This window comes from Bos indicus, chromosome 9, assembly GCF_029378745.1.
Source record: "Bos indicus isolate NIAB-ARS_2022 breed Sahiwal x Tharparkar chromosome 9, NIAB-ARS_B.indTharparkar_mat_pri_1.0, whole genome shotgun sequence".
Lineage (NCBI taxonomy): Eukaryota > Metazoa > Chordata > Mammalia > Artiodactyla > Bovidae > Bos > Bos indicus.
Genome location: NC_091768.1, coordinates 34,796,851 through 34,824,062, shown reverse-complemented (window position 1 = coordinate 34,824,062; position 27,212 = coordinate 34,796,851). Strand labels below are relative to the sequence as shown.

General features: G+C 42.1%; 2 protein-coding genes across 4 annotated transcripts in view; one reads left to right on the top strand and one right to left on the bottom strand.

The window, feature by feature from the left end:
- Positions 1-490: 490 nt before the first annotated feature.
- The window catches only part of NT5DC1 (5'-nucleotidase domain containing 1), a 111,871-nt gene continuing 85,149 nt past the window's right edge, over positions 491-27,212 (top strand). The window contains exons 1-6 of one of the 2 annotated variants that reach the window (XM_019967176.2): positions 491-745; positions 7,382-7,473; positions 9,128-9,199; positions 11,779-11,885; positions 15,171-15,250; positions 18,607-18,688. In XM_019967176.2, the coding sequence (XP_019822735.1) occupies positions 653-745; positions 7,382-7,473; positions 9,128-9,199; positions 11,779-11,885; positions 15,171-15,250; positions 18,607-18,688 (526 nt within the window). In that variant the 5' untranslated portion in view covers positions 491-652. Of the gene's footprint in view, positions 746-7,381; positions 7,474-9,127; positions 9,200-11,778; positions 11,886-15,170; positions 15,251-18,603; positions 18,689-27,212 lie in introns of both variants that reach the window. The other variant, XM_019967175.2, reaches the window with a different exon arrangement.
- Positions 11,834-27,205, bottom strand: COL10A1 (collagen type X alpha 1 chain). 2 transcript variants are annotated; one of them, XM_070795939.1, is made up of 2 exons: positions 21,118-22,545; positions 11,834-11,945 (listed from the first exon to the last, which is right to left on the bottom strand). In XM_070795939.1, exons 1-2 carry the CDS (start codon positions 22,474-22,476, stop codon positions 11,934-11,936), a joined length of 1,371 nt encoding a protein of 456 aa, XP_070652040.1. In that variant the 5' UTR covers positions 22,477-22,545; the 3' UTR covers positions 11,834-11,933. The 2 variants fall into 2 exon arrangements, with proteins under 2 accessions (XP_070652040.1, XP_019822736.2); XM_019967177.2 differs by lacking the exon at positions 11,834-11,945 and adding an exon at positions 26,925-27,205 and having other exon boundaries at positions 20,075-22,892.

Genomic DNA, 27,212 nt, shown 5'->3' with positions numbered 1-27,212 from the left:
ACGCTCCAGGGGGTGAAATGTTGAAGTCCCCCATTTTACTTAGAAATATACTTAGGAATTTTCTAAGGGATGTAAAATTTTTGATTCAATCCATGGTTAGAGATCTTGAGGACAAAATAATAATCTTCCAAATTATAGGCTACCTGGGGCAGAGGGGTATTAGTTGATAACATTTTCTGCAAAATCTTACATGATTTCGCACCCAAGAGTAAAGAGTCAGGTGTAACTTGGCTGTCTCACGGTTTCCCTGGTATTTTGATAACGCTGGGGCGCCCGAGTTAATTTTGTGGCAAAGGCTATGCACCAACAGGGACTTAGCGACGCCCCCAATCCCTGCAGCAGTGGCTCCGCTCCTGGCCATATCCCGCCTTCGGATTTAGGGGCGGGCATCAGAGTGGTGAGACTACAGGCAGGAGCCGGCCTGGGCGTGTCACCCGAAGGCTGGGCACCTGGAAGGCCGGCTGCGAGGGGCGGAGAGAAGCGTGGTCGGGGGCGGGGCTCGCGGGCGCGGGAAGAGCGCCGGGCCGCCGTGCGGCGTCCGGAGCCCCGCCCCACTCCGCCGCGCCCCGCCGGGGAGCCCCGCAGCGTCTTCCCCGCGTGCTCTCCGCCACCTTCCGGCGTCCACGCAGTCGCTGGAGCTCCGCGCGCAACTATGGCTCAGCACTTCTCCCTGGCCGCCTGCGACGTGGTCGGCTTCGACCTGGACCACACTCTGTGTTGCTACAACTTGCCCGAGAGCGCCCGGGTGAGTGGCGCGGGCTGCCGGGCCGCCCGGCGTGCAGCCTCCTTGGTGGCGCCGGCTCGAGTTTCCTCCCAGTTTAGGCGGCGGCGGCGGGCGTCTCTGGGCCCTGCAGCCGCCGCGCTTTTGCGCACCACTCGGCCTCCCGCCGCGAGGCGGGGCGAAATGAAGCGTGCATACCCCACCCCTCGGCCCCCGCCCCCCACGCCGTCTCCGCCTTGGCTCTGGGAACCGGCTTCTTTGGCCCAGCCCATAGCCTAGTTTGAGAGATGGGTAGAGAAGAAAAGGGGCGAAGGAAAGACAAGTTGTGCAAGATTGGGTTGGGGAAGCGGTTCCTGGGGCAGAGGAAGGGCGGGGCCGGGGAAACGCGGTGTCCTTTGCAGATCCCCGGTTTTGGAACGTCTCAGCAAATCATTCTGGCTACCAGCAGAGCGCTGATACAGCCACCTGGTTAGCGATTTTTGTCTTCGTCTTTGGATGCATTTTTTTTTCTTTTGCATTTCCATGCGACCACCTGTCAGTTTTTAAATACTGCCGTCTGGGGAAAAATTGTGTGGTGTATTCTTTTCTTAGGGAAGAAGACTAACCGGAAAGTCATTAAGATCTTAGCCCTAATTTTGCCTTTTACCAAGAGAAGGAACTAAGTATTGCTCGTCTACTGCATGCTCCACGCAAGTTTTAATCCTAACAACAGCCCGGACCCTTCCTGCACTTAGGGAAGGAACAGGAAGTGCAGTGTGTATGATTCCATATCTGTACCCTTAAGTGAATTGTTCTTCCTCCCCCATTCCTTTAGTTTCACATGGAAACTGATTTTGAGAAATTAACAAAAAAAAATATTTTTTTTGGTAAGTCAAAGTTTTAAGTATCCAAAACAGAAAAAAACTGGCTATGGTCGTCAAAGCCAGGAATTTGCAGCCAGACTGCCTAGCTTAAGGCATTAGCTCCTCTGTTACTAGCGCTGTGACCTTGGGCAAATTACTTAACCTGTGTCTAATTTCAGTTTCCTCATCTGTAAAACTGGGCTAATAATTGTATTTACCTGGAAAGGTTGTTGCAAGGATTAAAAAGGTAATGGATATATAATGCTGAGAGCTGTTTCTGACACAAGTGGTGGCTTTTGTAGTTACTACTGGAATCATTGTCCAACCTGACCACTTAGGATAGAGTGCCAAGTAGCTGGAATAGACATCAGCCAGGGCAGCTCCTCATTAAGATGAGGTTCACTGCCCCAGTTAGCAGTTCGGGTACCTGTCAAAGGTCAAAACAGTGTATGAATTACTCCTGTTTTCTGTGTACAGATGGTTTTAAAAAAATATTGTATTGTTCCTAATGTTGTGTGTTCCTGCTTTCCCACAGTACAGATGTTTCCCTCCTCATGCTGAGAGTGAAGGAGACTTTTCTCCTCGATTCTCTGGCCACTACTTCGTCTAGGTCTTTGATTCATATTTTCCTTCTTTTGCCTTTCAAATCTTCCCCCGGATTAACATTTTCTTGCACTTCCTCTCTAGTCACCTTCTTTTGAAAGAAGTATTGGTAAAAGTCAATTTTGTGCATGTGTGAGCATACAATTTCAGAATCCAAGATTTCCCAAAAGCAAGAGTTCTTTACTACAAGCTTCAAATATAAGCGATATATAAAGGTTGAAAACGGTTATCTGGTGCATTTTCTTTCTGTTTGGTTCAGTAATCTTTCTGTGTGCTGAGCACCGTAATAGAATTAGGAGTACAGAGGAAACACACAGGTCCTCCGGTGGCCTTGTAATGGGTGAGGATGTTGGAGGGTGAGCTTTGGCCTCCTGTGCTGACGGCAGCTTGCCTGGCCCTTGCTGACGCTTGGCTGTACCTCTGCCAGGGGCCCTCCTTTCTTCATCACACTGATCCCTCATCTGGCAGGTCTCATATTAAATAGCCTGGGCCCCGTTAAGTTTACCTTCTTATCCTGATCCTACCTCCAGTTTTCCATAAAACCTTAATTTCTCACAGCACTTACACACTGCCTTGAATTTTTCCTATTTACTTGTTGGAACCTTCCCCTAGATCCTAGAGCCATGACCCTTGACCTCAGTATCTGTGACTTTATTGTGTGTTCTGTGTGCCAAGCTGACTCTGCACATGCGGAGTTCAGTAAATAATTATGAAACGATTGAATAAATAATAGGTATTTCAGTAACTGAATATGGCACTCACAGTCACTATTCTAATAAGCATTCTGCTGATACAAACTGGTTTGATCCTTACAACAGCTGTATGAGGTAGATGTTATTAACCTCCTTTAGAGATGAGGACTGGAGAAGGCAATGGCACCCACTCCAGGACTCTTGCCTGGGAAATCCCATGGACGGAGGAGCTTGGTGGGCTTCAGTCCATGGGGTCGCTAAGAGTCGGACACGACTGATCGACTTCACTTTCACTTTTCACTTTCATGCATTGGAGAAGGAAATGGCAACCCACTCCAGTGTTCTTGCCTGGAGAATCCCAGGGACAGAGGAGCCTGGTGGGCTTCCGTCTATGGGGTCGCACAGAGTCAGACACTACTGACGCAACTTAGCAGCAGCAGCAGCAGAGATGAGGACAGTCACAGAAAGGATAAGTAAGTAGCTTGTCCAGGGTCACCCAGCATGGTGGGCTGGCCGGCAGGTTTCTGCTGCCTACCACAGGCTTTCTGTGTGCTATAAAGCCCAAAAGGGAGGCCTTGGAGTGAGTGATGCTTGAACTGGGTCCCAGCACAGGAGTGACAATTGGCAGGTGAGGAGGCAAAGAGGAACATTTCAGGCAGAGGAAATATGGCCAAGGCAAGGACCAAGAGATAAGAAATAGCACCTGGATCTGCTGGGTATCAAGCAGAAGGTGGGGAATGGCAGGAGAAGATACTGGAGATGGCAGTGGTGTTTGCATGGTGGGTCACTGAGTGCCTCATGGGCATATTTCGTAAGTGCAGTGTGCTGTGTGCTAGGTCGCCTCAGTCATGTCCGATTCTTTGTGACCCTATCGACCATAGCCCACCAGGCTCCTCTGTCCTTGGAATTCTCCAGGCAAGAGTACTGGAGTGGGTTGCCACGCCCTCCCTCCAGGGGATCTTCCCTACCCAGGGATTGAACCAGAGTCTCTGTGTCTCCTGCAGTGGCAGGTGGGTTCTTTACCACTAGCGCCACCTGGAAAGCCATTTAATAAGTGCAGAGTGTTATGCCAGTGTGGAACTGGGTGCGTCACCTCAACAGGGGCTCAGGAAAAGCATCCTGGAAATGATGACACCTGTGTTGTCCTGGAGTTTCAGACTCAGGAGTGTTCGGGGCCAGGCAGTTAACCTGAATGTGCGACGGGGAATGTGGGGGTCTCTGGCAGCCAGGAGAATGAACATACACAGCTGTGCTCATCTGCCAGCATTTGCCATGGGGCGTAGAGGCTCAGTCTTGCCAGATCTAATTCTCTCAAGGCAAGTTAGAAATCGAAGCTTGTGTGAGAAGTCTGTCAGTTTTTTTCAGTGCCAACTCATTTTCAAAACAGCGGAATTATGGGGTCGCCAGATATAGCGAAGAAAAACTCAGGACATCCGGTTCAATTTGAGTTTCAAAGAACAAAAACATTTTTAGTGTATGTGTGTTCCAACTATCTCATGGGATATGCTTATATTAAAAAATTACTTGCTATTTAGCCGAAAATCCAATTGACCTAGGAGTTTCATATTTTATCTGGCATCCTTCAGTGGGAACCAGATATAATTTGTGGTCTGCCTACAACCCGCAGGGCACCAGTTTGCAACCGCTGGGGATTCTGCATGATCATTAGTCAGGTGAGACTGTTGGGAAAGTAAGTTAGCAGCTAAGACCGGGAGAGGAAGGGGTGGGTGGTGGAGGCCCTATGCCATGAGGGCTTCTGGGGTGAGTCAACATTAATGTAAGGAAAAGGTTCAAGGGCCAAGGGCTTAGGACTGAAGAGGGCTTTCAAAGACACAGCCTTCCCTGTGTTCCTCAGCACTGCTCTTCTCTGCTTCTCCATACACATTGACCCCATTCTCTCCTATTATAGAACCTTCTCCTCCAAATACAGCTGTGGGCACCCCCATAGGCAGCCCTATTGGAAAGGGCTCTTTGCCTTGGGAAGGAATCTGACCTTATTAGAATCACGTATCCGTGTCTTGATCAATATTGCCAAAGGGTGAGAAATTCCAGTTGTCCAAGGCTGAAAATACTTACCTTGATCAGAGGCAAGTCTAATGGTGTGCAGTAACCATTGGTAGCTTGAAACGGGCCATGGTCGGGGGCATCTGTTCCATGGAAATGAACAAAGGCTGTGAGTCAGGGCTTTTTTTTTTTATTAACCACCACATGACTGAGGATAATAGCAATACCTAAATTGAATTTGCTTGTATGCCATGCACTGCTTTAAGCATCTGAGGATTTACATTACACATGGGATTTACATCTGATAATCCCGGGGCACTGGTTTCTTGCAGGCAGGATCATGACGTGTTTTGTTTGTTTTTTTTTTTTTTATCGTCCATAGTACTTTGTACTTTCAAGTGACTCAGTACATTTTATGATTGATAATTCATATGAGTGAAAATTCGTATAACATAGAAGTCAGTGATTTTCAATCATCTCACAGTTTCAGGAATTTGGTAGGAGCCCCACCCTGTCCCGGAGAAGGCAATGGCACCCCACTCCAGTACTCTTGCCTGGAAAATCCCATGGATGGAGGAGCCTGGTGGGCTGAAGTCCATGGAGTCGCTATAAGTCGGACACGACTGAGCGACTTCACTTTCATTTTTCATTTACATGCATTGGAGGAGGAAATGGCAACCCACTCCAGTGTTCTTGCCTGGAGAATCCCAGGGATGGAGGAGCCTAGTGGGCTGCCGTCTATGGGGTCGCACAGAGTTGGACACGACTGAAGTGGCTTAGCAGCAGCAGCAGCATCAGCCACCCTGTCCTGAAGGCTTGGAATTTCTGGGTGGTTTTAAGAACTATCACCTGTGGTTCTGACTCACCTCCAGGGTTGAGGACTGTTTGTACATAGTGTTGACTTAATGTAACTCTGAACAACTGACCTGGATCAGGGTCTCATTGTGTGGGGTACATGTATAGCCATTTTCATTAGCTTTATGACAGGAAACAGCTCTATTTGACCAGGAGCCTTTGCTTTCTCTGTACTCATCTCCTGACACTCATAACCCCAATCCGCAACTTGAGCTGTGTGAGCTGTGTGTCCCCTGGACTTGCATGGCCCTCTCCCCGCTGGATTCACCCAGCTAACTGCTCTGTCCTGCAGGAGTCAGTGTGGACATCACTCCCTCAGGGAGGCCTTCTACTCTTGCTGCTGTATCTATTCCCACTTCCCTTCTGTGCCATTCCAGTGCTGTTGAAACCTGTCATGGGCTAACATCTGCAGAAGAAGGGTCAGGATACTCTGTGTGTCCTCTTGGACACTGTTCACTCTCAAAAAACCTGGAGTTTTGTTGTTGAGAATGAAATCTGTCGACAGAAGAGCGTTTACTTTTATGCTTGCTTCCAGAGGGTTTTTTTTTTTTTTTCTTTCCCCTCAGCTTTTCTTACAATGGATAAAAGAAGAGAGTCCCTGTGTCTGATGAAGGTGCCGCGATTCCTCCTGTAGATTACCTGCCTGGTTCTCATGTGTATTTCTCTTTGAGATTCCCCTATAGAAGAAAGAAATCGTGCCCAATTCTTTGTGACCCCATGGACTATACAGTCCATGGAATTCTCCAGGCCAGGATACTGGAGTGGGTAGCCTATCCCTTCTCCAGGGGACTTCCCAACTCAGGGATCAAACCTAGGTCTCCCACATTGCAGGCAGATTCTTTGCCAGCTGAGCCACAAGGGAGATTCCCCTGTGTCAAACGACAAAACTAAAAGTAGTAATGAATTGGATGTTCCTTCATTTAGAGAAAACGTTTCCTGGATTGGGGGAGTGCAGTGGCCCCACAAGCAGTGGGGCACTCTTCCCCAGAGATTTTGGGCATGACCGTGTTTTATAGTGTTAGATGAGGCAATGCAAAAACAGGGTCTGATTGGCTAGGAGGTTGGAAATTTCCTAATAGGGACTGAGGGTCCTGTTCTCCAGGGAGAAGTAAGGGAGGTAAAGCTGACACGGCAGATTGTGATTGGTGTGTGTTAGGTTTCCTTGACAGGGATTTTCTATAAGTGCACACTGATTTAGGTTTAGATTGTGCCAAGGTCTGGGCCAGTGGGGTGGCCTCCACTGTTTGGGGCTCAAGTACATAAAATAGCGTTATCAGCTGTCATGGGGCCTTCTGGAAAGGATGGACGGGGTGGATGTAGAGTGGTCAGTATGTTTATCATCTGGTGAATTGTTAAATCAATTTACAAAGCTTTGTCGTCTTAATGATCTCCAACCCTCTAGGCTTCCGGAGTAGGATTAATAATTGTCCTTGGTTGTGTAATTATACACTGATAGTGTAAAAAAGACAGCAGCTACCTGGGGCTCGCAGGAGTGCATAAATTCCTGGGAAGGAATGTTTACCCGCCAAGCTTCACAATTAACAGGTAATAATACAGATTCCTTCCCAGCTATCTCGTGGCTTATTCCATTAGGTCTTCAGGCCTGTGAAGTTAAGAAGGCATAGTGAAATTTACATTTAATCTCTTTTCCTTTCTGTTAACAGCTCATTTATAATAGCTTTGCTCAGTTCCTGGTCAAGGAGAAAGGGTATGACAAGGGATTGCTCACGGTGACCCCAGAGGATTGGGATTTCTGGTAAGCAGCTTTTTTTTAAAGGTCTGTACATTCCCTCTGGTTTTTAATTATTGTGGATAAAATTTTAATGCTTCTTCTTCCATGGAGACAGAAGGTGAAATGTGAAGTTGAGCCAAAGGACAGAATGCCTTCTGTACTAAAAGTTTTATATTTGATGAATTAAAGTCCTTTCTATTTTTAGGCTTGCTTAGTTAAGTATGAAAATTAAGCTAAGAGCGAATGTGACTAATTTGGATATTTTTGCATGGGTTAAGTCTGTCATTATTAAGAGTTTCAGAGATTAAGAACTGTCTCTAAAATGTACATCTTTTATTAAAAAATTATTTTATTGCCCTTCCTATACAGAACTGTGTGAAAAGAGGTGGAAATCATCATGTTTTGAATGCGTGTGTGTGTGCACATGTGCATGCTCTGTTGTGTCCAACTCTTTTCAACCCTGTGGACGATAGCCTGTCAAGCTTCTCTGTCCTGGAATTTTCCAGGCAAGAATACTGGAGCAGGTTGCTATTTCCTGCTCCAAGAGATCTTCCCGACCCAGGGATCCAACCCGTATCTCTGGTGTCTCCTGCGTTGGCAGGCAGAGTCGTTACCATCGTGCCACCTGGGAATTCCCATGTTTTTAATAAGTGTCTGAATTAGGACATCTGTTTTTGTGTAATTTGGGTAGATATTCCTATAACAGAGGCTCTTGACAGCTTACTCCCTTCCTGGCTTAGGAGTCTCAACTTCCCAAGGTTTCCTTTGTCTTTCTTCCTCATTTAACCAAGAAAATCAAACAAAAGTCCTATTAAACCACTTTAAATTGTTCAGTTAAAAATTAACAGTTGTCCTGAAACGCATGAAAAATACATCCAGAAATAATTCTTCAGCAACGGTGTTCATCTATTATGCATTCTTCCAGTGTTTGGTTAGTCCTTTTTGATTTCTCCCTTTCTGAAAAGGAAGAAACAGAAACATTTTGCTATATGAAACTCTTATGGAAGTGTTACTGTGAACCAAAGTAAATAATGCTTGTAAAGTACCCTGTCCTTTTCTTTTCATTCTGTTGGTATTTGGTGGCCATTATGCCTTCTTGTTTTTATTACTCATAATAATGACTCTGAACCCACTTTTCTTCCCAAATCCCATAAGTCTTTTACAGTGAAGAACCTAAAACTTAGTGTTTGACTTTCTTTTAGTGGTTTTCAATAATATGCCTAGCCCAGAGGGCTAGTTCTTATAGCCTGACCTAAATTGAGGCAGAGTCTAAAGAGTACAGAAAAGATTCTGGCTAAGATCTTAACTTGTAAAATATGAATGTGTGTTTGTGTGTGTTTTATTTAATGAAAAACATTTGTACATTTTAGCAGAGGCATACAATGGTGCTCATTTTTTGTTCTAAGTTTTTTTTTCTCAGCTCAAAGAGTTTAGACACTAAATATGCTGTCCTTTGCCCACATAGCAGTTTGCCTCATGTACTTGCTCTGTGGATATTTAATTTTAGAATTCTTGAATTTTAGAATTCAAGAGCTTACTTGTTTGATTAACATGTTATTCACCTGGGTGGGAGAGTCTTTTTTTAGCATTATGACTTTTTGAAAATATAAGTTACTATTTCTTGATTAAGTGTTAATAAGTATGTGAACTGATTGGTAACCAGACTTTTCTGTTTCAGTTGCAAGGGCTTGGCACTGGATCTGGAAGATGGGAACTTCATTAAACTTGCAGATAATGGCACCGTGCTCAGGTAATAGAATTTAGTTGTGGTGTTGAAACTTTACTCTTTTATTACCATGTAGGATTAGACTGTTAAGGTATGGATTAAACAAGATTATTACTTGAGTCAGTCAGATGAGAGATTGTCTGTGTGCCTGTGGGTCTTTGTAGGACTCGTTTGAGCCATTTAAATATAAATCTGGGAGCATTAGATTGAAAGGTCTAATTCTTTAAATTTAGCTTATCAGAAATATTTGCACAGGAAATACAGTAGAATGTTAACTTGCTTTTTGACTGCCTCTACTGCAAAAGAGCCTGGGAATTTTATCATGTTAACCTGGAGTAAAATTGAAGCTCTCTTTATTAAGGAAGAAGGAAAGAATGGACATGGGGTAGAATTGGTGGTCTAGGCACACCTCTCTTTCTTCCACTTGTCCAAATTTGCCCCCATCATACAGGACTCATGTTGTGTCTCACCTTCTGGAAGTGTTTCTAGATTCTTCCAGCCTTCATCAGCGTCTCCCCGTCCCAAGCTTAGTGCTGACTCCCTTTCCTCCCCTCTTCTTAGTTGGTTAGTGTTAGTTGCTTAGTTGTGTCTGACTCTTTGCAACCCCATGAACTACAGCCCGCCAGGTTCCTCTGTCCATGGGATTCTCCAGGCAAGGATACTGGAGTGGGTTGCTATTCCCTTCTCCAGGGGATCTTCCTGGCCCAGCGATTGAACCTGGGTCTCCTGCATCACAGGCAGATTCTTTGCCATCTGAGCCACCAGGGAAGGTGAGTTCAACACTTTGAGTGTTAATAAGAGTAGGGCAAGCATGGACGGAGGAGCCTGACAGGCTACAGTCCGTAAGGTCGCAAAGAGTTGCACACAACTGAAGCGACTTAGCACAGCACGGAACAGGCAATGGAAAAGCAGCTGCCATCACTGCTTTGTGTTTTACAGAAGGTACCATGGGGTAAGCGTCTGTTTTCCTTCCAGTACTGACAGTACAGGCAAGTTAACAGGGCCGTGCAGTTGTGTGATTTATTATTTATGCTGACTCAGTTGGAGTCCAAGAAGAGGATGCTCGTTGCTTTGGGTACATCATTCCTTTTGTACAGTACAGGCTCACACTCTACCCAGACTGTCCCCTAAGGTGGAGCTAGCTAGAGCAGATGTCGTTCCACTTCTGATAATTTTGTAATTCATTTACATCTTTTTTTCTCAGGCAGCTAGAGATATGAGTGTATGTATTCATTTGTATGTATAAATAAACATATATATGCAGACACATATATACATACATACACACAATGCAGCTTTGACCATGACCTTTAATGTCCCTTTCCGATTCTTACAATGTACTTGGCTATCTTCAGTCATGGTTAAAAGAATAGAAATCATTCTGCAACTTTGCTTCTTTTCTTTGTTCTGTCTGTCTGTCTGTCCCCATTCCCAACATCATTTCTCCAAGGTCTGACCATCTCCATTCAAGTTTGGCTAACCCACCGGCCAGCTCCTCCTGAGTTTATAAGCTTATGTCCTTGATGCCTGCTTTCAAACAATGTAGTAGATACCTTTTCGTACTTCCTGCTCAAGATTCCTCCACCTTTAATATAGCTTTTATTATATAAATGTTAACCTCTCTATAAAAAGGATCCTAATTGTGATTTTCTTCCATTTGCCTTTCTTATTTCATTTCCATTTTCTTCATTTTGCTTTGCTACCACAGTCTAGCATTATAATTTCTCATAGTAAACTACATGAAATATTAACTGTTTTTCTATAGGGTAAGATTCTCTTAACCAGGCCCAACCGATGTAAAAGCAGTATTTTGAGCTCAAAAAATAGCTACTTTCTTGTCTTCCTGTTCCAGGTTTTGCCACGTTCATCTTACTGTTTCCCATTGTGTTTTTAGCTACCTTATGTCCTTGAGTGGCACATTACTACCCTGTCTTCATCTTCATAGTCCCTGTGCTTGCGCAGCCCTGGGTACCAGGCACATCTTTCCTCCTGCAGGCCTTAGCTCTTGCTCTGACTTGGACTTCCTCCTCCCCACAGGCCAGCTTCCCACCTAGTCCCTGCAGCTGTTTCCTCTTTGTTCCGTTAGGGAAGTCTTATCTGCATGGTTAATGGACAACTTCTTAGGCAAGGCTTGTCCTATTTCTCCCAGAGAAGTTGTAGTTTATAGATTGGTCTGGGACACCTATCACAGCATTGACCTCAGAGTGTGCTTCTCCTGATCACTTGCTGGTTGAGGGGTGAAATGGAGGAAGAAAAAGAGCCTTTTTCAGAGAAATGCCTTTCAAAAAAGAGGGGATATATGTTTATGTATCCCATCGCTGATTCACTTTGCAGTACAATAGACACTAACACAACATTGTCAAACAACTATACTCCAATAAAAATTTTAAAAATAAAAATTTAAGAAATAACAACGAAAAAGAGAAATACCTTATAGGATCCTAAATAGGGAAGTCATCCCGTTGAAAACCTTTTTCTTAAAAAAAAAAAAAAAACCCTTTAGTAGTATTAGGGTGAATTAATAAGTTAATAATAGCAAGGCTGGAGGAGGGAGTGTTCAAGGGAACCACCGATGAACCGTGTACCTCATCTCTTCAAACCAGGGCCAGCCACGGCACGAAGATGCTGTCTGCGGAGGCGCTGGCGGAGGAGTTCGGCAGGAAGGAGTGGAAGCACTTCATGCCGGACACGGGAATGGCCTTCCGGTCAGGTACGGTTCCCGTGTGGGGCAGCGCCGCCATTCCCTCTTCTGTTGTTTTTAACCCCGAACCTGTGACATCAAGACACAGAGCAGTCTTGAGGGGTGGGCTTCCTCCATTTCACCCCTCAAGCCAGCATCCTGCTGGGCAGGATGCACAAGACCGCAGTTGTGGTTTCATAGAAACTGTTATTTCCCATGTGTGTCTGGTTTTTCTTTGGCAGTTGGTTCTGTTTTATTTAACGTTTGTATTGATTCACCTTTTACTTGTTCTGGAGTAACGAAGACTTAGCACTTAGGAATAATACATTACTTATTCTGTATTTTTATTAATTCGTTACCTGCACAATCCTTTTATTTCTCTGTTCCCCGCTTCTCCCCACATTCATATTCCTCACCTCTCCTGTTTTCTAGAATTCTTTTCTTTACTGCCATTTCTAGTATCTTCTACCATCATCTTTTTGCCACCTTTTACTGCGAGTGATTTTACACAACTTTTTCCCACTCTCCTTAAAGAGTTTTACCATGAGTAAACATGAAAAGATTTTTCAAAAATTATTTATAGACAAAAGATGTCATTAATAAAGAATGATTAAAACACTTATAAATAGACCTCATTAAAAGTCTTAATTGTTAGTTTTTCATTTGTTCTAGGTTTTTTTGGTCATTTTCTCCCATACTGTAGTTTTGAATACACCTATTTTCCTTTCAAAAATATAGTAACTGGAAAATAGTTGGAGTTATTCCTTATTGCTATCGTGTTTTTATTTGTCATATTTGTTTTTGGGTGGTTTGTTTTCTCATAGTGAGAAGAAAACGTCAGGAAGTATGTGTTAATAATAAAATAAGTTGATAGGAAAAACAGAGTTCACCTTGGGGTTAGGTGTAGAATGCTTTCACACTCAACTTACAATAGCTAGGAAGTTAAATGGATAGATTTACTTTTTATTCAAGTGATAAGGAAGACTCCTGTAGTCTGTCCAGATGTATGTGTACAAGCGTGCATGCTTATTCACGTCCATCTCTTTTAGACTGTGAGCTGTAGCCCGCCAGTCTCCTCTGTCCATGGAATTTACTGGAGCGGGTTGCCATTTCCTAGTCCAGGGTATCTTCCCGACCTAGGGATCAAACCTGCATCTCTTGTGCCTGTTACGTGGGCGGACGGGTTCTTTACCACTGTCCCACCTGTCCAGATGTAGGCAGTTGTAAATAGAGGTGAACAACATGGGTTTGAACTGGGCAGGTCCACTTACACCAGCTGGCTGGCTCAGGCAGGTCTCCCTGGTATCATAGACCGAGAGATCAGATGCATTACGGGTAGTGAGCCTTGGGAATCTGTGTCCACTGTCCTGGTCCCTGCAGCCCTGGTGTGTCATGTGGTCTGACAGCATAGCAGGGTGGGCAGAGATGTATGTGGGCCGTCTTCTCCCTTTTCTCCAAATTCTTGCTTTTCCTCATACTGACAAAGACATCCTAGCCTTTCTTAAGAATGAAAACTAGTCTGAGATGTTCCCCCCAACAATTTCAGCTGTGAAAAAGTTAAAAAACAAGAAGACTGTGACAACCATAATATTCTTAACTGAGGAAAAGGGCATACAAACCTATACAACCAGTTTGTGAATTAATAGAACTTGACTTTATTTCTTTTATATTCTTGGTAATTTGACATGAAGATATGAGGGCGTTAAGTAACATTTAAAGGGATAAGCATCTGGACCTTAGAGTTTTCTCTTAATTTACTGTGACACTGCTTCTTTCCAACATACAGCTAACTCTTGAACAACTCAGGAATTAGGGACACTTACCTCAAGAAGTTGAAAATCTTGAGTATAACTTAATTGTCAGCCCTCCCTACTTGGAGTTCCTCCCTGTCTCAGTTTCTGCATTTGTGGGTTCAACTCACTGCAGGTCACAGATCGTCTACTGCTATAGTATTTATTGTATTTATTTACGTGTTGAAAAAAATACATGTAAAAGTGGACTTGTGCAGTTCACACCTGTGTTGTTCAAAGGTTGACTGTAACCCATTCAATTTTTGGATCATTCAACAAGCATTTATTGAGTGCCTACAATATACTGGAAATTGTGCATAGTAAACACTGAGACACAAGACCGCTATGTTCAATAACCTCATACATAGCTTGCAAATGGAGGAAGGGGGCGGGCAGTTACAATAATCTGCACAAAAGTAATTGTGACCATTTGAAAAGTACTCCCTTACATTAAACTGAAATCCGACTCCACCTGTTGATCCTGCCTGATTCCTCTTTGTACCAGGAGTTCTCAGGAGAGAGGACTCTGTGAGGTTTGTGCTCAAAGCAGAGTGGTAGCTCCTGCTTGCAGTCTGCAGGAGTGAGATAGCAGTGAGAGTGTGACGTGAAAGGAAAGAACAGAGAAGGGCCCTGGATTCCACCAGGACTTCTGAGGAGAAGCACAGAGAGCACTTCCCAGAATTGTCAACCTGCGGGATAGGAAGTTGGGACCTGCATTCACTGATTCCTGACCTGTCCATTGAGGCTTGCCACATGGGCTCTAGAGGCTTCCAGAGAGAGGGAATGACACAGATGTGGCTTGAGGAAGGACAGTGGTGTTCAACACAGCTGTGGCTGGGGTCAGCCGTGGACCAAGGGGGTGTGACATGGATCCTCAAAAGGTTCTGCCCAGGGACAGCAGATTCAAAGTGCTGTCAGTGCCAAGGAAGGGCTCCACTTGAACTCTAGCCTCAGGCCAAGGAGGATAAATCAAACCCTCTGCTCTCCAAGATCTAGAGTGTGCCTGTGCTGTGCTTCCAAGTTTTTCTAAGATAAGTACACACTGTGTCCTCGCATGATGTGAGGACACATTGTTTTTTTTATTCCTTTTCTCACCCTGGCTGTTCTTACATTGTACTGAAATTTGTCTGAAGTTGCATAAAGATTGAATGTGAGACTCCAGGGGATCAACCAACACAGATTAGTGAACGGACTTCGTGGTACTCCAGCGTTAGGTTGATAGTTTTGAAATTCAGTGACACTGATAATACAAATTGTGACTTTTCCATAATCTATTTCATGTTTATGATATAGTCTTTAATTAAAATGTTTTTAATAAAATGCTTAACTTATGCATATCATATTTTATTATAAATAAAAGCCTTCTTTAAAAGACAATGGATGACAGGATGGAGTAGAGTGGTTCTGAATTGAAATAGAAGCCCCTTTAAGTAACTAAACCAAAATATAGCCTCTTTAGCTAAGTTTCCGTATGACATAAATGAGGCATTAATTTGATCCCAGTTTAAAATTGTGTTCTTTTTAGGAAAATACTACTTTTATGATAACTACTTTGACCTGCCTGGAGCTCTTCTGTGTGCCAGAGTGGTAGACTCTTTAACAAAGGTGAGTGGGGACTCATTTCTTAGAAACCATGGTATATTATTTGGCCATGAATCAGAGGATTTTGAGCTTCCCTGGTAGCTCAGATGGTAAAGAAACTGTCTGCAATGCAGGAGAACTGGGTTGAGAAGATCCCCCGGAGGAGGGCATGGCAGCCCATCCCGGTATTCTTGCTTGGAGAATCCCCTTGGACAGAGGAGCCTACATATACAGAGGGCTACAGTCCATGGCATCGCAGAGTCGGACATGACTGAGCAACTAAGCACACACACACACAGAGGACTTAATTATATATGTCTTTTGAGTTGAGATTTTACTCCATTTCCTTTGTAGTTTCAGAGGTTACCAAGGAGGAAAGACATAGAGAAATTGGTCAAAGTATTTTTGGAAAATTAAAAACGACCATACCTAAGAATAATAAACCTGTTCTCCAGCAGGGGGTGCAAAAATCTAGAAAAAGAAAATACCAAACTTACATGTGGAGAAATATTTCTTGGTTTCATTAGCAGAGTTTTTAAAATAAATAAATGTAAAGAAATTCCACGTGTCTTTTTAAGCATTGTTAGATAGTACAAAACCAGAAAAAATGGGATGAAATGTTAGAAATGATCATTTTGAGCATAGTTTAATGTATATAGATTTTTTTCTTTGTCCTAGGTATCAGGATTAAATAGATCTCTGGTTATATCAGTTTATACTTAGAGCTTAAGAACTATGAACATAAATTGGTTTTATGCCAGAATCCCTTTCCTTTTTGCCTATGTTGTCTTTCAGAATGACAGTGATGTTTCTGATAGGCCTCAATTCAGTCCAGTTCAGTCGCTTAGTCGTGTCTGACTTTGTGATCCCATGGACTGCAGTACTTCAGGCCTCCCTGTCCATCACCAGCTCCCAGAGTTCAATCAGACTCATGTTCATTGAGTCAGTGATGCCATCCAACCATCTCATACTCTGTCGTCCCCTTCTCCCACCTTCAGTCTTTCCCAGCATCAGGGTCTTTTCAAATGAGTCAGTTCTTCAAGTCAAGTGGCCAAAGTATTGAAGTTTCAGCTTCAGCATTAGTCCTTCCAATGAATATTCAGGACTGATTTCCTTTAGGATGGACTGGTTGGATCTCCTTGCAGTCCAAGGGACTCTCAAGAGTCTTCTCCAACACCACAGTTGGAAAGCATCAATTCTTAGGCGCTTAGCTTTCTCTATAGTCCAACTCTCATGTCCATACATGACTACTGGAAAAATCACAGCTTTGACAATATGGACCTTTGCTGGCAAAGTAATGTCTCTGCTTTTTAATATCCTGTCTAGGTTGGTCCTAACTTTTCTTCCAAGGAGCAAGTGTCTTTTAATTTCGTGGCTGCAGTCACCATCTGCAGTGATCTTGGAGCCCAAAACAATAAAGTCTGTCACTGTTTCCATCGTTTTCCCATCTATTTGCCTTGAAGTAATGGGACCAGATGCCATGATCTTAGTTTTCTGAATGTTGAGCTTTAAGCCAACTTTTTCACTCTCCTCTTTCACTTTCAACAAGAGGCTCCTTAGTTCTTCTTCGCCATAAGGGTGGTGTCATCTGCATATCTGAGGTTATTGATATTTCTCCCGGCAATCTTGATTCCAGCTTGTGCTTCTTCCAGTACAGCGTTTCTCATGATGTACTCTGCATATAAGTTAAATAAGCAGGGTGACAATATACAGCCTTGACGTACTCCTTTTCCTGTTTGGAACCAGTCTGTTGTCCCATGTCCAGTTCTAACTGTTGCTTCCTGACCTGCCTGCAGATTTCTCAAGAGGCAGGTCAGGTGGTCTGGTATTCCCATCTCTTTCAGAATTTTCCACAGTTTGTGGTGATCCACACAGTCAAAAGCTCTGTCATAGTCAATAAAGCAGAAATAGATGTTTTTCTGGAACACTCTTGCTTTTTTGATGATCCAGCGGATGTTGGCAATTTGATCTCTGGTTCCTTTGTCTTTTCTAAAATCAGCTTGAACATCTGGAAGTTCACGGTTCACATATTTTTGAAGCCTGGCTTGGAGAATTTTGGGCATTACTTTACTAGCATGTGAGATGAGTGCAATTGTGTGGTAGTTTGAGCATTCTTTGGCATTGCCTTTCTTTGGGATTGGAATGAAAACTGACCTTTTCCAGTCCTGTGGCCACTGCTGAGTTTCCCCAGTTTGCTGGCATATTGAGTGCAGCATTTTCACAGTATCATCTTTTAGCATTTGAAATAGCTCGACTAGAATCCCATCACCTCCACTAGCTTTGTTCTTAGTGATGCTTCCTAAGGGCCACTTGACTTCGCGTTCTAGGATGTCTGATTCTAGGTGAATGATCACACCATCGTTATTATCTGGGTCATGAAGATCTTTTTTGTACAGTTCTTCTGTGTATTCTTGCCACCTCTTCTTAATATCTTCTGCTTCTGTCAGGTCCATACCATTTCTGTCCTTTATCGAGCCCATCTTTGCATGAAATGTTCCCTTGGTATCTCTGATTTTCTTGAAGAGATCTCTAGTCTTTCCCATTCTGTTGTTTTCCTCTATTTCTTTGTATTGATCACTGAGGAAGGCTTTCTTATCCCTTTTTGCTATTCTTTGGAACTCTGCATTCTGATAGGACTAGATGCTGATTTATTTTTGAGTCAGAATTACAGTCATGTGTTTGTGAAAGTTTCTGTTGAGCCATAGTGCTGGCTTGTAGAAGTTGTTATTATGGGATGGAGTCAGCTTCTCATTTTATAGTGACTGTAACAAATGTACCAGTCTTTAAATATTTTGGGCTTGATATAATTTAAATACTATCTAGTAGTTGGTCTTTGTTTATATAGAAGGATACTGGTTAATATCTCCAAGGAAGCATGGGGCTATAGGGTTGTGTATATTCCTGTTTACTTGCTCTTGTATACTGAAACTCAGGTAAATATGCACAGAACTGTAAAGTAAGCAGCTTTTGCAGTTTTAAGGCTGCGGGCCTTTTAGCTCCATTGATGCCACGGTACAGGAAGTGACATATCCTGATATCTCCTAAGCTATAACATTGTAGATTTGTTATGTGTTAAAAGTAGTGTATATTTTTTAGACTTTATAATGCATGGAAATTTTTATTTTATTTGGGTTATATGGGTTACATTAATATTTAGTCATGTGTATATACATCTCTATAGCCATGATTTTCATGGAAGATATTTTTCTACAATCACATCTGGAAACGTGAGAAGTTTATTGATCTATTTCCTCAAACACGAATCCCTGTTTTACAGTACAGTAATATTATAGTTGTTTGCCAAGTGTTTTCTACTATGCTTAAAAACACAATTATTACATGTGTCACATTTGGATTTGGTTTTTTTTTTTCTTTAGCAGAACAATGGTCAAAAACCATTTGATTTTTGGAAGGACATAGTTGCTGGTATACAACATAATTATAAAATGTCAGCTTTTAAAGGTGAGTAATGTGAAGAGAGACTTTATTTCTTTTACTTTTTTATTGGAAGATCATTGCTTCACAGTGTTGCAGTAGTTTCTGCCATACGTCAGCACGAATCAGTCATGATTATACATACATCCCCCTTCCTCGTTGGCCTCCCTCCCACCCCATCCGGCTCTCTAGTTATCACAGGGTGCAAGGCTGAGCTCTGTGTTTTGTGACAGCTTCCCACTAGTCATCTGTTCTACACGTGAGCGTGTGTGTATGTCTGTGCTACGCTCTCAGCTTGTCCTGCCCTCTCCTTCCCCGGCTGTGTCCACGAGTTCGTTCTCTATGTCTGTGTGTCCATTTCTTGGAGAGAGGCTTTAGATGTGTGTTCAATGCTATGTGTCTAATGAATTACTTAGAAGGTACCTGTTCTTAATGTACCTTAATTAGGATTTAATTTGACCTAAGATATTGCTATAAAGTTGATACTGGTCATATTCTAAGAGCTTCTTTTCTTCATGTCTGTTTAATGGCCATCGTTGCCAGTATTCTAAGAGATGCTGTCTTTTACATGCTCACCGCTAGGACCCTTTTGTGGATACCTCAGAATTTGGTCTCTCTTGGCTTGGAAATGAGTTTGGTGACAGCTGTAACCATTAGTTTAGTAATTACAGTCAGAGAGGAAGAGTGAAAATTCTGTTTGTAATGCTTAAAAGCAGGTTGAGCTCACACAGAGTGGGAGCAGAGATCACCAACCCAAGCCCAAGCTTTTACAGTTCCATCAACAGGTTTGCTTGAGTTACACACAAACATTGCTTCTAAGGCATTAAGAGATGCCTTTATAGTGTGGTACCTGAGTGACTTGAACCAGACTGTCCTAATTCAGCCAGTGGATTGATGGATGCTCACAGGCAGTGTTTTTCAGCTGAGAAAAATAAAAATGTTGCCATTTGATTGGCATAAAAATTCTTGCCTGCCTTTTAATGTCATTTAAGCCATCAAAATGATCCTAAATATTATGACTAAAAACATGTCAAGGCAGTGAATAACTGCATAATATTTGTTCAGACTACATGTTTCTCTGCTGCCTGCTTCTTTCCTTCCTAGAAGAATATCACTGACTTGGGTGATTGTCTTACTTTTCTGCTCCCAGTCGCCAGCCCTTCACCCTGTAGATCACATGTGGTTCTGTTTGATGGCTTTTCAGTCCACAATGCGCACTTGGATGTATGGAAATGCCCATCTCCAGTAGAAGGCTATATCCATGACCCTTGGAAAAGCTACCCACCAGTTTATCATTTTACTTTTTATTAACTTTGTAAAATGAAAACCCTTAAAAGAGTGGTTGAGAATGGCAAATTGCTGGTTTCAAATAAATTCGACATAATCATCTATTGATGTTATTTTATTGCATTGTAAATAAGGAGTGGATAAAACATTTCATGAGGCACAGCTTAAGAGTTTTAAACAGAAACATTAAAATACAGTACAGAGCAGAAATAAATAATATCTTTTCATTTCTAGTCAGATTTTGAAACCCTTGATATTACAATTTCACTGGAATGGGAGGCCCAAGGTACATATGCTAATACTGTATAAACCCGCAAAATCATATTAACATTATATAAGACTCAAGTAGTCATTAAAGCAAATTAATCACACTTGTGTCAAATAAATAAAATAGGTTAGACACCATTTCCAAGTTGTAAAGGGTATATAGAAAGCTTTCAGCAATCCACAGAAAAGTTTGAAGAGGTTCATGACAAAAGCACCTTGCATTTCAGATTAACTTTAGCATTAATATTTTGGGTTTCTTATGAGAGCTGTAAAAAGTCTATATGCACCTGTATACTTGAATAGATAATTGACAAAAGGGGCCACTTAAACCTTTGAGTAATGCACCATCAGAAAGATCTCAGGGTATGTAGTGTTTTTTAAATTTGAATATTCAAGTATTTAAGTCCCATAAAGATATATGACATCTCCTGAATGTTTCCTGGAAATTTTCCTGTTAATTGTCAGAAACAGACTGATTTTTAAAAGGAAATGCTGAACTTCTGAAATCAAATTTGACATGATTTAGCATCACATTTCAGGGTTTTTTGCGATCGTTTTTTCAGCCTAGCAGGATGAAATTTTTAAATACTGAAGGAGTTAACAGAAGACTTTTAGGAGTTTTAGGATTGCTGACTAGAAACTCAAGAGGGCCTTCACATATGTTTACTGTATCTGAGAGCTCAGACCTGTATTTTGGAAAATTAGTCACATTTTTTTCAGCCTACCTCCATATGCATTTCGTGGGACGGGGTGGAGTTGGGGAATGCCTTTTCAAGCAGATTTGTGTTAGCTCGGTGAGAATATGCTCACATTGGAGCCACCAAGAATCCTGAGAAAGAGGAGTGGACGTACTCAGAGGAGTACAGCCCGTTCGAGCCTGCATTGGGCAGCTGGAGCCATACCTGGTCGTTCTCGGTGAGGTCGATCACGGCGCTCCCTGAAGCCTGATCCAGGTAGCCCTTGATGTACTCATCATAGGTGTACATTACAGGGGTGCCGTTCTTATACAGACCTACCCAAGCATGGGTCCCTTTCACGTGTATGTGGTAAGAGAAGTAATATATCCCTGGAATCTTACAAGTGAAGATTCCAGTTCTTGGGTCATAATGCTGTTGCTTGTTATATAAAATCTTATCAAATGGGATAGGAGTACCTATAGCTGGGTAAGCTTTGGAGAGGATAACAGTGAAAGCAGACACAGGCATTCCTGTTACTCCCTGATTGGCACTAACAAACGGCCTTTGGCCTGCCTTTACAAAGTCCTCGGGCAGGGCTGCTTGGCCTGGAGGGCCTGGGGGCCCTGGGGGCCCTGGGAGGCCAGGCTCCCCAGCATTGCCTCTTGGCCCCGGAGGCCCTGGTGGCCCAGTAGGTCCATTAAGGCCCTTGACTGCTATGCCAGCTGGGCCAGGAGGCCCTGGAGTTCCCGCATCGCCTTTGGATCCAGGGAATCCTGGAATGCCTGGTGGCCCAATGGGACCTCTAGTACCTGGTATTCCAGGGACACCTCTGGGCCCAGCCTCGCCATTGTGTCCAGGCACTCCCTTAGCTCCTGCTGGACCCACAGGGCCTGGGAGACCAGGGGATCCTGCAATTCCAGGGTCACCTTTTGGGCCTGGCAACCCTGGGTTACCCTTGGGACCATTGAGACCTGGTTCTCCTGGGTACCCTGGTTTTCCATCTAAGCCAGAGGAGCCCCTTTCTCCCTTCGCCCCAGGGTTTCCTGCAGGCCCCACTGGCCCCATCTCACCTTTAGGGCCTGGGAGCCCGGGGTTGCCTGGAATGCCTTTTGGTCCTTGGGGTCCCATATTCCCTGAGGGTCCGGGCAGACCTGCTTCCCCAGGATGACCTGCTGGGCCTTGTTCCCCTTTGGCACCTGGACTCCCTGGAAGGCCCACAGGTCCCCTTTGTCCCTTCAGGCCTGGCAAGCCTGGTTTCCCAAAGCCGGGAGCCCCCGGGAGCCCAGCTGTTCCTGGAGCCCCTGGCTGACCTTTCATCCCTGGGATCCCTGGCTGGCCTGGAGTTCCAGGGGCTCCTGGCTTTCCAATGCCTTCTGGTCCTTGTTCCCCAGGAGGGCCTTGAGGGCCTGGTGGGCCGGCTGGTCCCCTTTCCCCTGGAACACCCTGATCACCTTTGAGGCCTGGCTGTCCTGGTAACCCATTTTCACCTCTTTTCCCCACTCCAGGAGGGCCAGGTGGTCCCGTGGGACCCTGAGGACCTGGGAGGCCCCTCTCACCTGGGCGGCAAGGAGTACAATGCCCCATTTCCCCTTTCTGTCCATTCAGTCCAGGGACCCCTGACGTACCCTTTTCTCCAGGAAAGCCCCTGGGACCTGGTTCTCCTGTAGGTCCTTGTGGCCCAGGTTTTCCTGGAACAGAAATTCCAGCTGGGCCGGGGATTCCGGGTGGTCCTGGTGGGCCCCGTGGTCCTGGTAAACCAGCTGGTCCAATATCTCCTTTTGGTCCATTTAGTCCTCTCTCCCCTTGTTTTCCTGGGAGTCCTGGCAAACCTGGCTTCCCAGTGGCTGACGGCCCCGGTGGTCCTGGCAACCCTGGCTGTCCTTGGGGCCCAGGACTTCCGGTGCCGGGCTTTCCTGGTGGTCCTGACGGGCCTGGGTGCCCTCGAGGTCCAGCGGGGCCTGGTGGACCAGGGATGCCTTGCTCTCCTCTCAGTGATACACCTGAAGGACATGCGCAGAACACACGAGGTGAGGGGTTAGTGATGCTCAGGAACCACTGCTTCTCAAAATATAAGTGAGGACAGGGTATTTACTGCAGTGGCGGTCAGACCATTTTGGCAGACTAGTCTTGAATGGTTTTAGACAATTTTATATTGTTTTCAGACATTTATATTGTTTTAAAACATACTGTTAGAGAAGATGGTTTCACAAGACTGTGGCTACCATCATACTTTCGTTATGTCCTAATGATCCATGAAAATAAGCTGGGATTGAAACATTCGTTTGGAATAAGAGTGCATTGAAGGTAAACTTTTTAGCGCATTTATTTTAGGAAAATCATCTACCAAGGAAAAGGAAAAAAATGGCATTTGATAGGAAAAGAGGAAAAAGGCAAGTACAGAATAAAAAAAGGAACAGGTTAAGAACTAAAACAACTTTCCTTCACAAAAGCTATCCTATAAGGTAAAGGAGAAACGCAGTCTGTTTTAATTTACACCTGCCATGACCCTGCTGTAAACAGTTTAGATTTGGGGTTTTCTTTTGTTTGGTTGTTTCTGACCTCAGTACAAAGCATGAGCTCTTTACATTCTCTGTTATTGACTTAAAATTGAGATAAGGAATTAGAGAATTAATGTGAAAGGTACATAAAATAGTATTAAAATGGTAAAATAAAATTTTCTTTGATTAATGCACCTGTTGTTAACTTCATAGATCGGTGGGTTCATTTGAGCTAAATACTTCTACTAGTATAGTAAATTTAAACTAAAAAATTATTCAGTGCCTGTGATGTTAAATCTGTTATTGAACTGTAAGTATAAGAAAAGTACAAAACACATCCTGTAAGAACTGTAGTCCCAAAGGGAATAAAACAAGTGTCCATGTGATAAGTGCTTTAAGAGGTGTCCAGAGTTTTGGTTTTAGTCATTCGAAGGTGGGGTGTAACAGAGCATGGCTGGCTTTGGGATACACTATTGGGGAAGTATCACCATGTCAAAGGATCTTTAGGCAGCACTATCATATGCCTCTAGATAAAAGTCTTTTTCTCAGAAATTCTTCTATAGCTAGCAAAGATGGTAATGAAATTACTTATGTTTTTAAATATCTACTTGCAGGACTTATTTAAAATTAATTTTCTGTTTAATAAGTTCTCAGAAATATAGTTAGAATGTCTGTGTATACTATTAATATTCGATTCTTATACTGTCAGAAAATGGTTCATAGTAATGGTAGATTTAGTAGATGTCAAAGTAGTTGAGTAGTTTGGTCAAAACCCTGAAAATGACTTAGAACTGTCACTTTTGAGCTCCATCTTTTTTTGTAGAAAACATGTTAATATGCTTCAACTCCATTTAACTAAATCTTTAATGGCTTTAAATATCAAAATGAAGACTAAAATGAAATTGATATTAAATGAATTGAAAATTGCCTTTGAAAATATTTTTTTATGGGTATAATTTCTTTTAAATGTTAACTGGTACATTACTGTATTTTTAAAATCTTTCATATTAATTAACTGGCATGTAAGAAGTAGTCAGCCAACAGTAGTTGCTAATGTATACTCTTGGGTAGATATGTTTCTGGTATTTGGAAAACATTTGATAATAAATGAAGTATAAAATACAGAGCATAGTCATTAAAACATATACTGAAATAGGAAAATCATTTGGGTATCTTTATATGTTGTACTAATTAGAAGTTATATTTCATTTTTCAAACAAATGTGTAGTTTTATTTACCCATTGATTTTCAGAAAATGACATGAGGAAAAAGACTGAGAAAAATTAATTTATGGAAAAGATTTCCAAAAATTAGCACATATTGTTGGTGATGTTACTATACATATGTGATATATCTAAATGAATGAGTGCTAATGCCTTGCAAATAGAATAAATGAATAAAGGATTTCTTAATGGTTTGCAGTAAAATGGGACATTTTTAAAATGCAAATCATATTAAATTGGGGTTTGCTTCAGAATCTTATAAAGATCATGTCTATATAAAAATGTCTTGGTCTGGTTGGAAATATGTTTAACTCGTAAAGTAGAGAGGAAAAGCAAGTCTTGCTGTGAATGACTGAATTGAGCCCAATTTGAGACTGAAACTCCAAAGACAGTGATCACTGTCACTTAGAATGTTACCCTGGTAGGTTCCAGAGGAGAAGTTTCTTAAATGTCCACAAAGTGGTTGATTGTGTCAGAGAATGGTTCCCGTGTACTCACCAGTAATGAAACCCTCTGCAGCATAATTTAGTGTGTTTTGACAGTTCTCTTAACCTTTTTGAACAGATATGCCTAGCAACTGCACAGGAATTCCTTGTATATCTGTTAGCAATTCAGTGTTTCACTATATAAATTGTGGGCTTTTGTCTTCATTTAATTGCTGGTAGATAATAATGTATTTGTTTCTACTGTGTATTACCAAGTAGACTAAAGATTTAATAGTTAAAATATGGCTTCTAAATTTTTCATTTGTTAACAAGATATATTTTCACTTTTTCTACAAAAGAAAAACCAAAATGATACAGTGTATTATGGTGAAAAGATAGAAAATATTTTGAACTTCTAATAGTGGTGGTGCATTTTAATTCACAACTGTTTGTTATGATCTTGTAAGCTACAAAGAGTCTGAATTTGTGATCATACAGAGTATAATTCAGTGCTGCTTGTCATAGCATTTCAAATTGCATTTGTTGCTTCAAGCAAAGTATCAGATTTTCTTGTCTTTTATTCTTTTCCTAACTTTTTTCTTTCTCATACTGTGTTTGTACTTGAGCATCGAAAGTATCTATTGAGTACTTGCATTTATGCATTTATTTCTGATCATTAAGCTACCTTTCATGAAACATTTAAAATTTCATCTTTCTTCTTAAAAAGACAATCCTATACATTCAGTTTGCTAAAAATAGTCATCTCCAGAAGCATAATTTTTAAATTTTATGACAACTGTTCATAGCTTTATAGGATAAAATATGTAAGCATAATGGAAAAATACTATGGAAAAGAAATTTGAGTCCTACAGTCAGTTCATATTACTCAGTGTAATTCAGTAATGTAGCAGGCAGTTTGTGCCAGATAGCTATTAAATGAAATTGGTGAATATGAACCTAAAAGTTGCCCTTGCTTGAGGATTTGTTAGTACTTTATATACATGATATCAGTACCCTTCATAATAGTCAAGAAAGCTCAGCAGAAGAACAGATGCAAGAACAGAGTTAAAACTTACCTAAAGCTACACCACCAGTACTAGAGTAGGAAGAGGAAGAGGAGGAGAGAAGTAATAATAGGAATAGAAATAATGGAAGTAGTATGAAAAATAGAAGCAGTAGTGGTAATAGCTAACCCTTAAGCACTTTGCGTATTAACTAATTTAAGTCTCAGAACAGCCCTTTGAAATAGATGCGCCTTGTTTTACAGATGAGTGAGCTAAAGCATGGAGAGGATAACTAACTAACTCAGGGTTGCATAAAGCAGTTAGGTGTGTGCACTTAACTACTAAACTAAACCAAAATGCATTAAAAAATTTATGAGAATTGCTACTTCATTTGCCTTTAAATTTCTCTTGAGGGGATCTCATGTTATTTGAGAGCTAAGACTCAATTTTGTTTGGATTTGTAAGCTAGAAAAATAAGCTGTAAAAAGAAATGTGTGTATGCATGTAGATATATAAACCTGCTACTCTTTTTGTGTACAATGGACATTTTTAGTTAAAACAATTTAAACATGACTAATTTGGTTGGATTAATATGTCCAGGTTATGGGAATTATTTGTGCAAAAAGCACACATTTGAGGGAAAAAATTCTATACCTAAAATTTCCTAATATTCTTTAGGTATGTCTTTCTCCTATTCTTATGTAAAGGATATGAATGTTCTTGAATAGACCTACTTTTACCATAAATCATTTTGGGCTATTTAAGGAGTTTGAAGGTAATTTAATGCCAAAATTTAAAAAAACATTTTGCTAAAGAGATCGTTAAGATTATATAAAGCAACAACCCACTAGTTAATAGAGCAAGATAGGTAGTTCAGTTTACCTTTACCCTTTATGGCATACGGGATGAAGAACTGTGTCTTGGTGTTGGATGGTGGGCCTTTTATGCCTGTAGGTGTTTGGTATCGCTCAGTATAAAACACTCCATGAACCAAGTTCAAGGACATTAGCAGCAAAAGTGCTGTTTGTGGCAGCATGATCTCAGCTGGATTCTGAAAAACAGAAAAGAATAATTTCATATAGCTTCATTATTGACCTGCTTTATTTTTCTAATGTTGCATAGATGAATTCTTCATCTACTTTTTTAACCTTATTCTGTATATCCTGAATA

Excerpts from the sequence above, each read along its gene's own strand:
- COL10A1 (XM_019967177.2), bottom strand. The coding sequence starts at position 27,120 with ATGAAATTATTCTTTTCTGTTTTTCAGAATCCAGCTGAGATCATGCTG. Across the intron at positions 22,893-26,924 it reads GTATGCCATAAAGGGTAAAG|GTGTATCACTGAGAGGAGAG; the intron begins GTAAACTGAACT and ends CATGTCCTTCAG.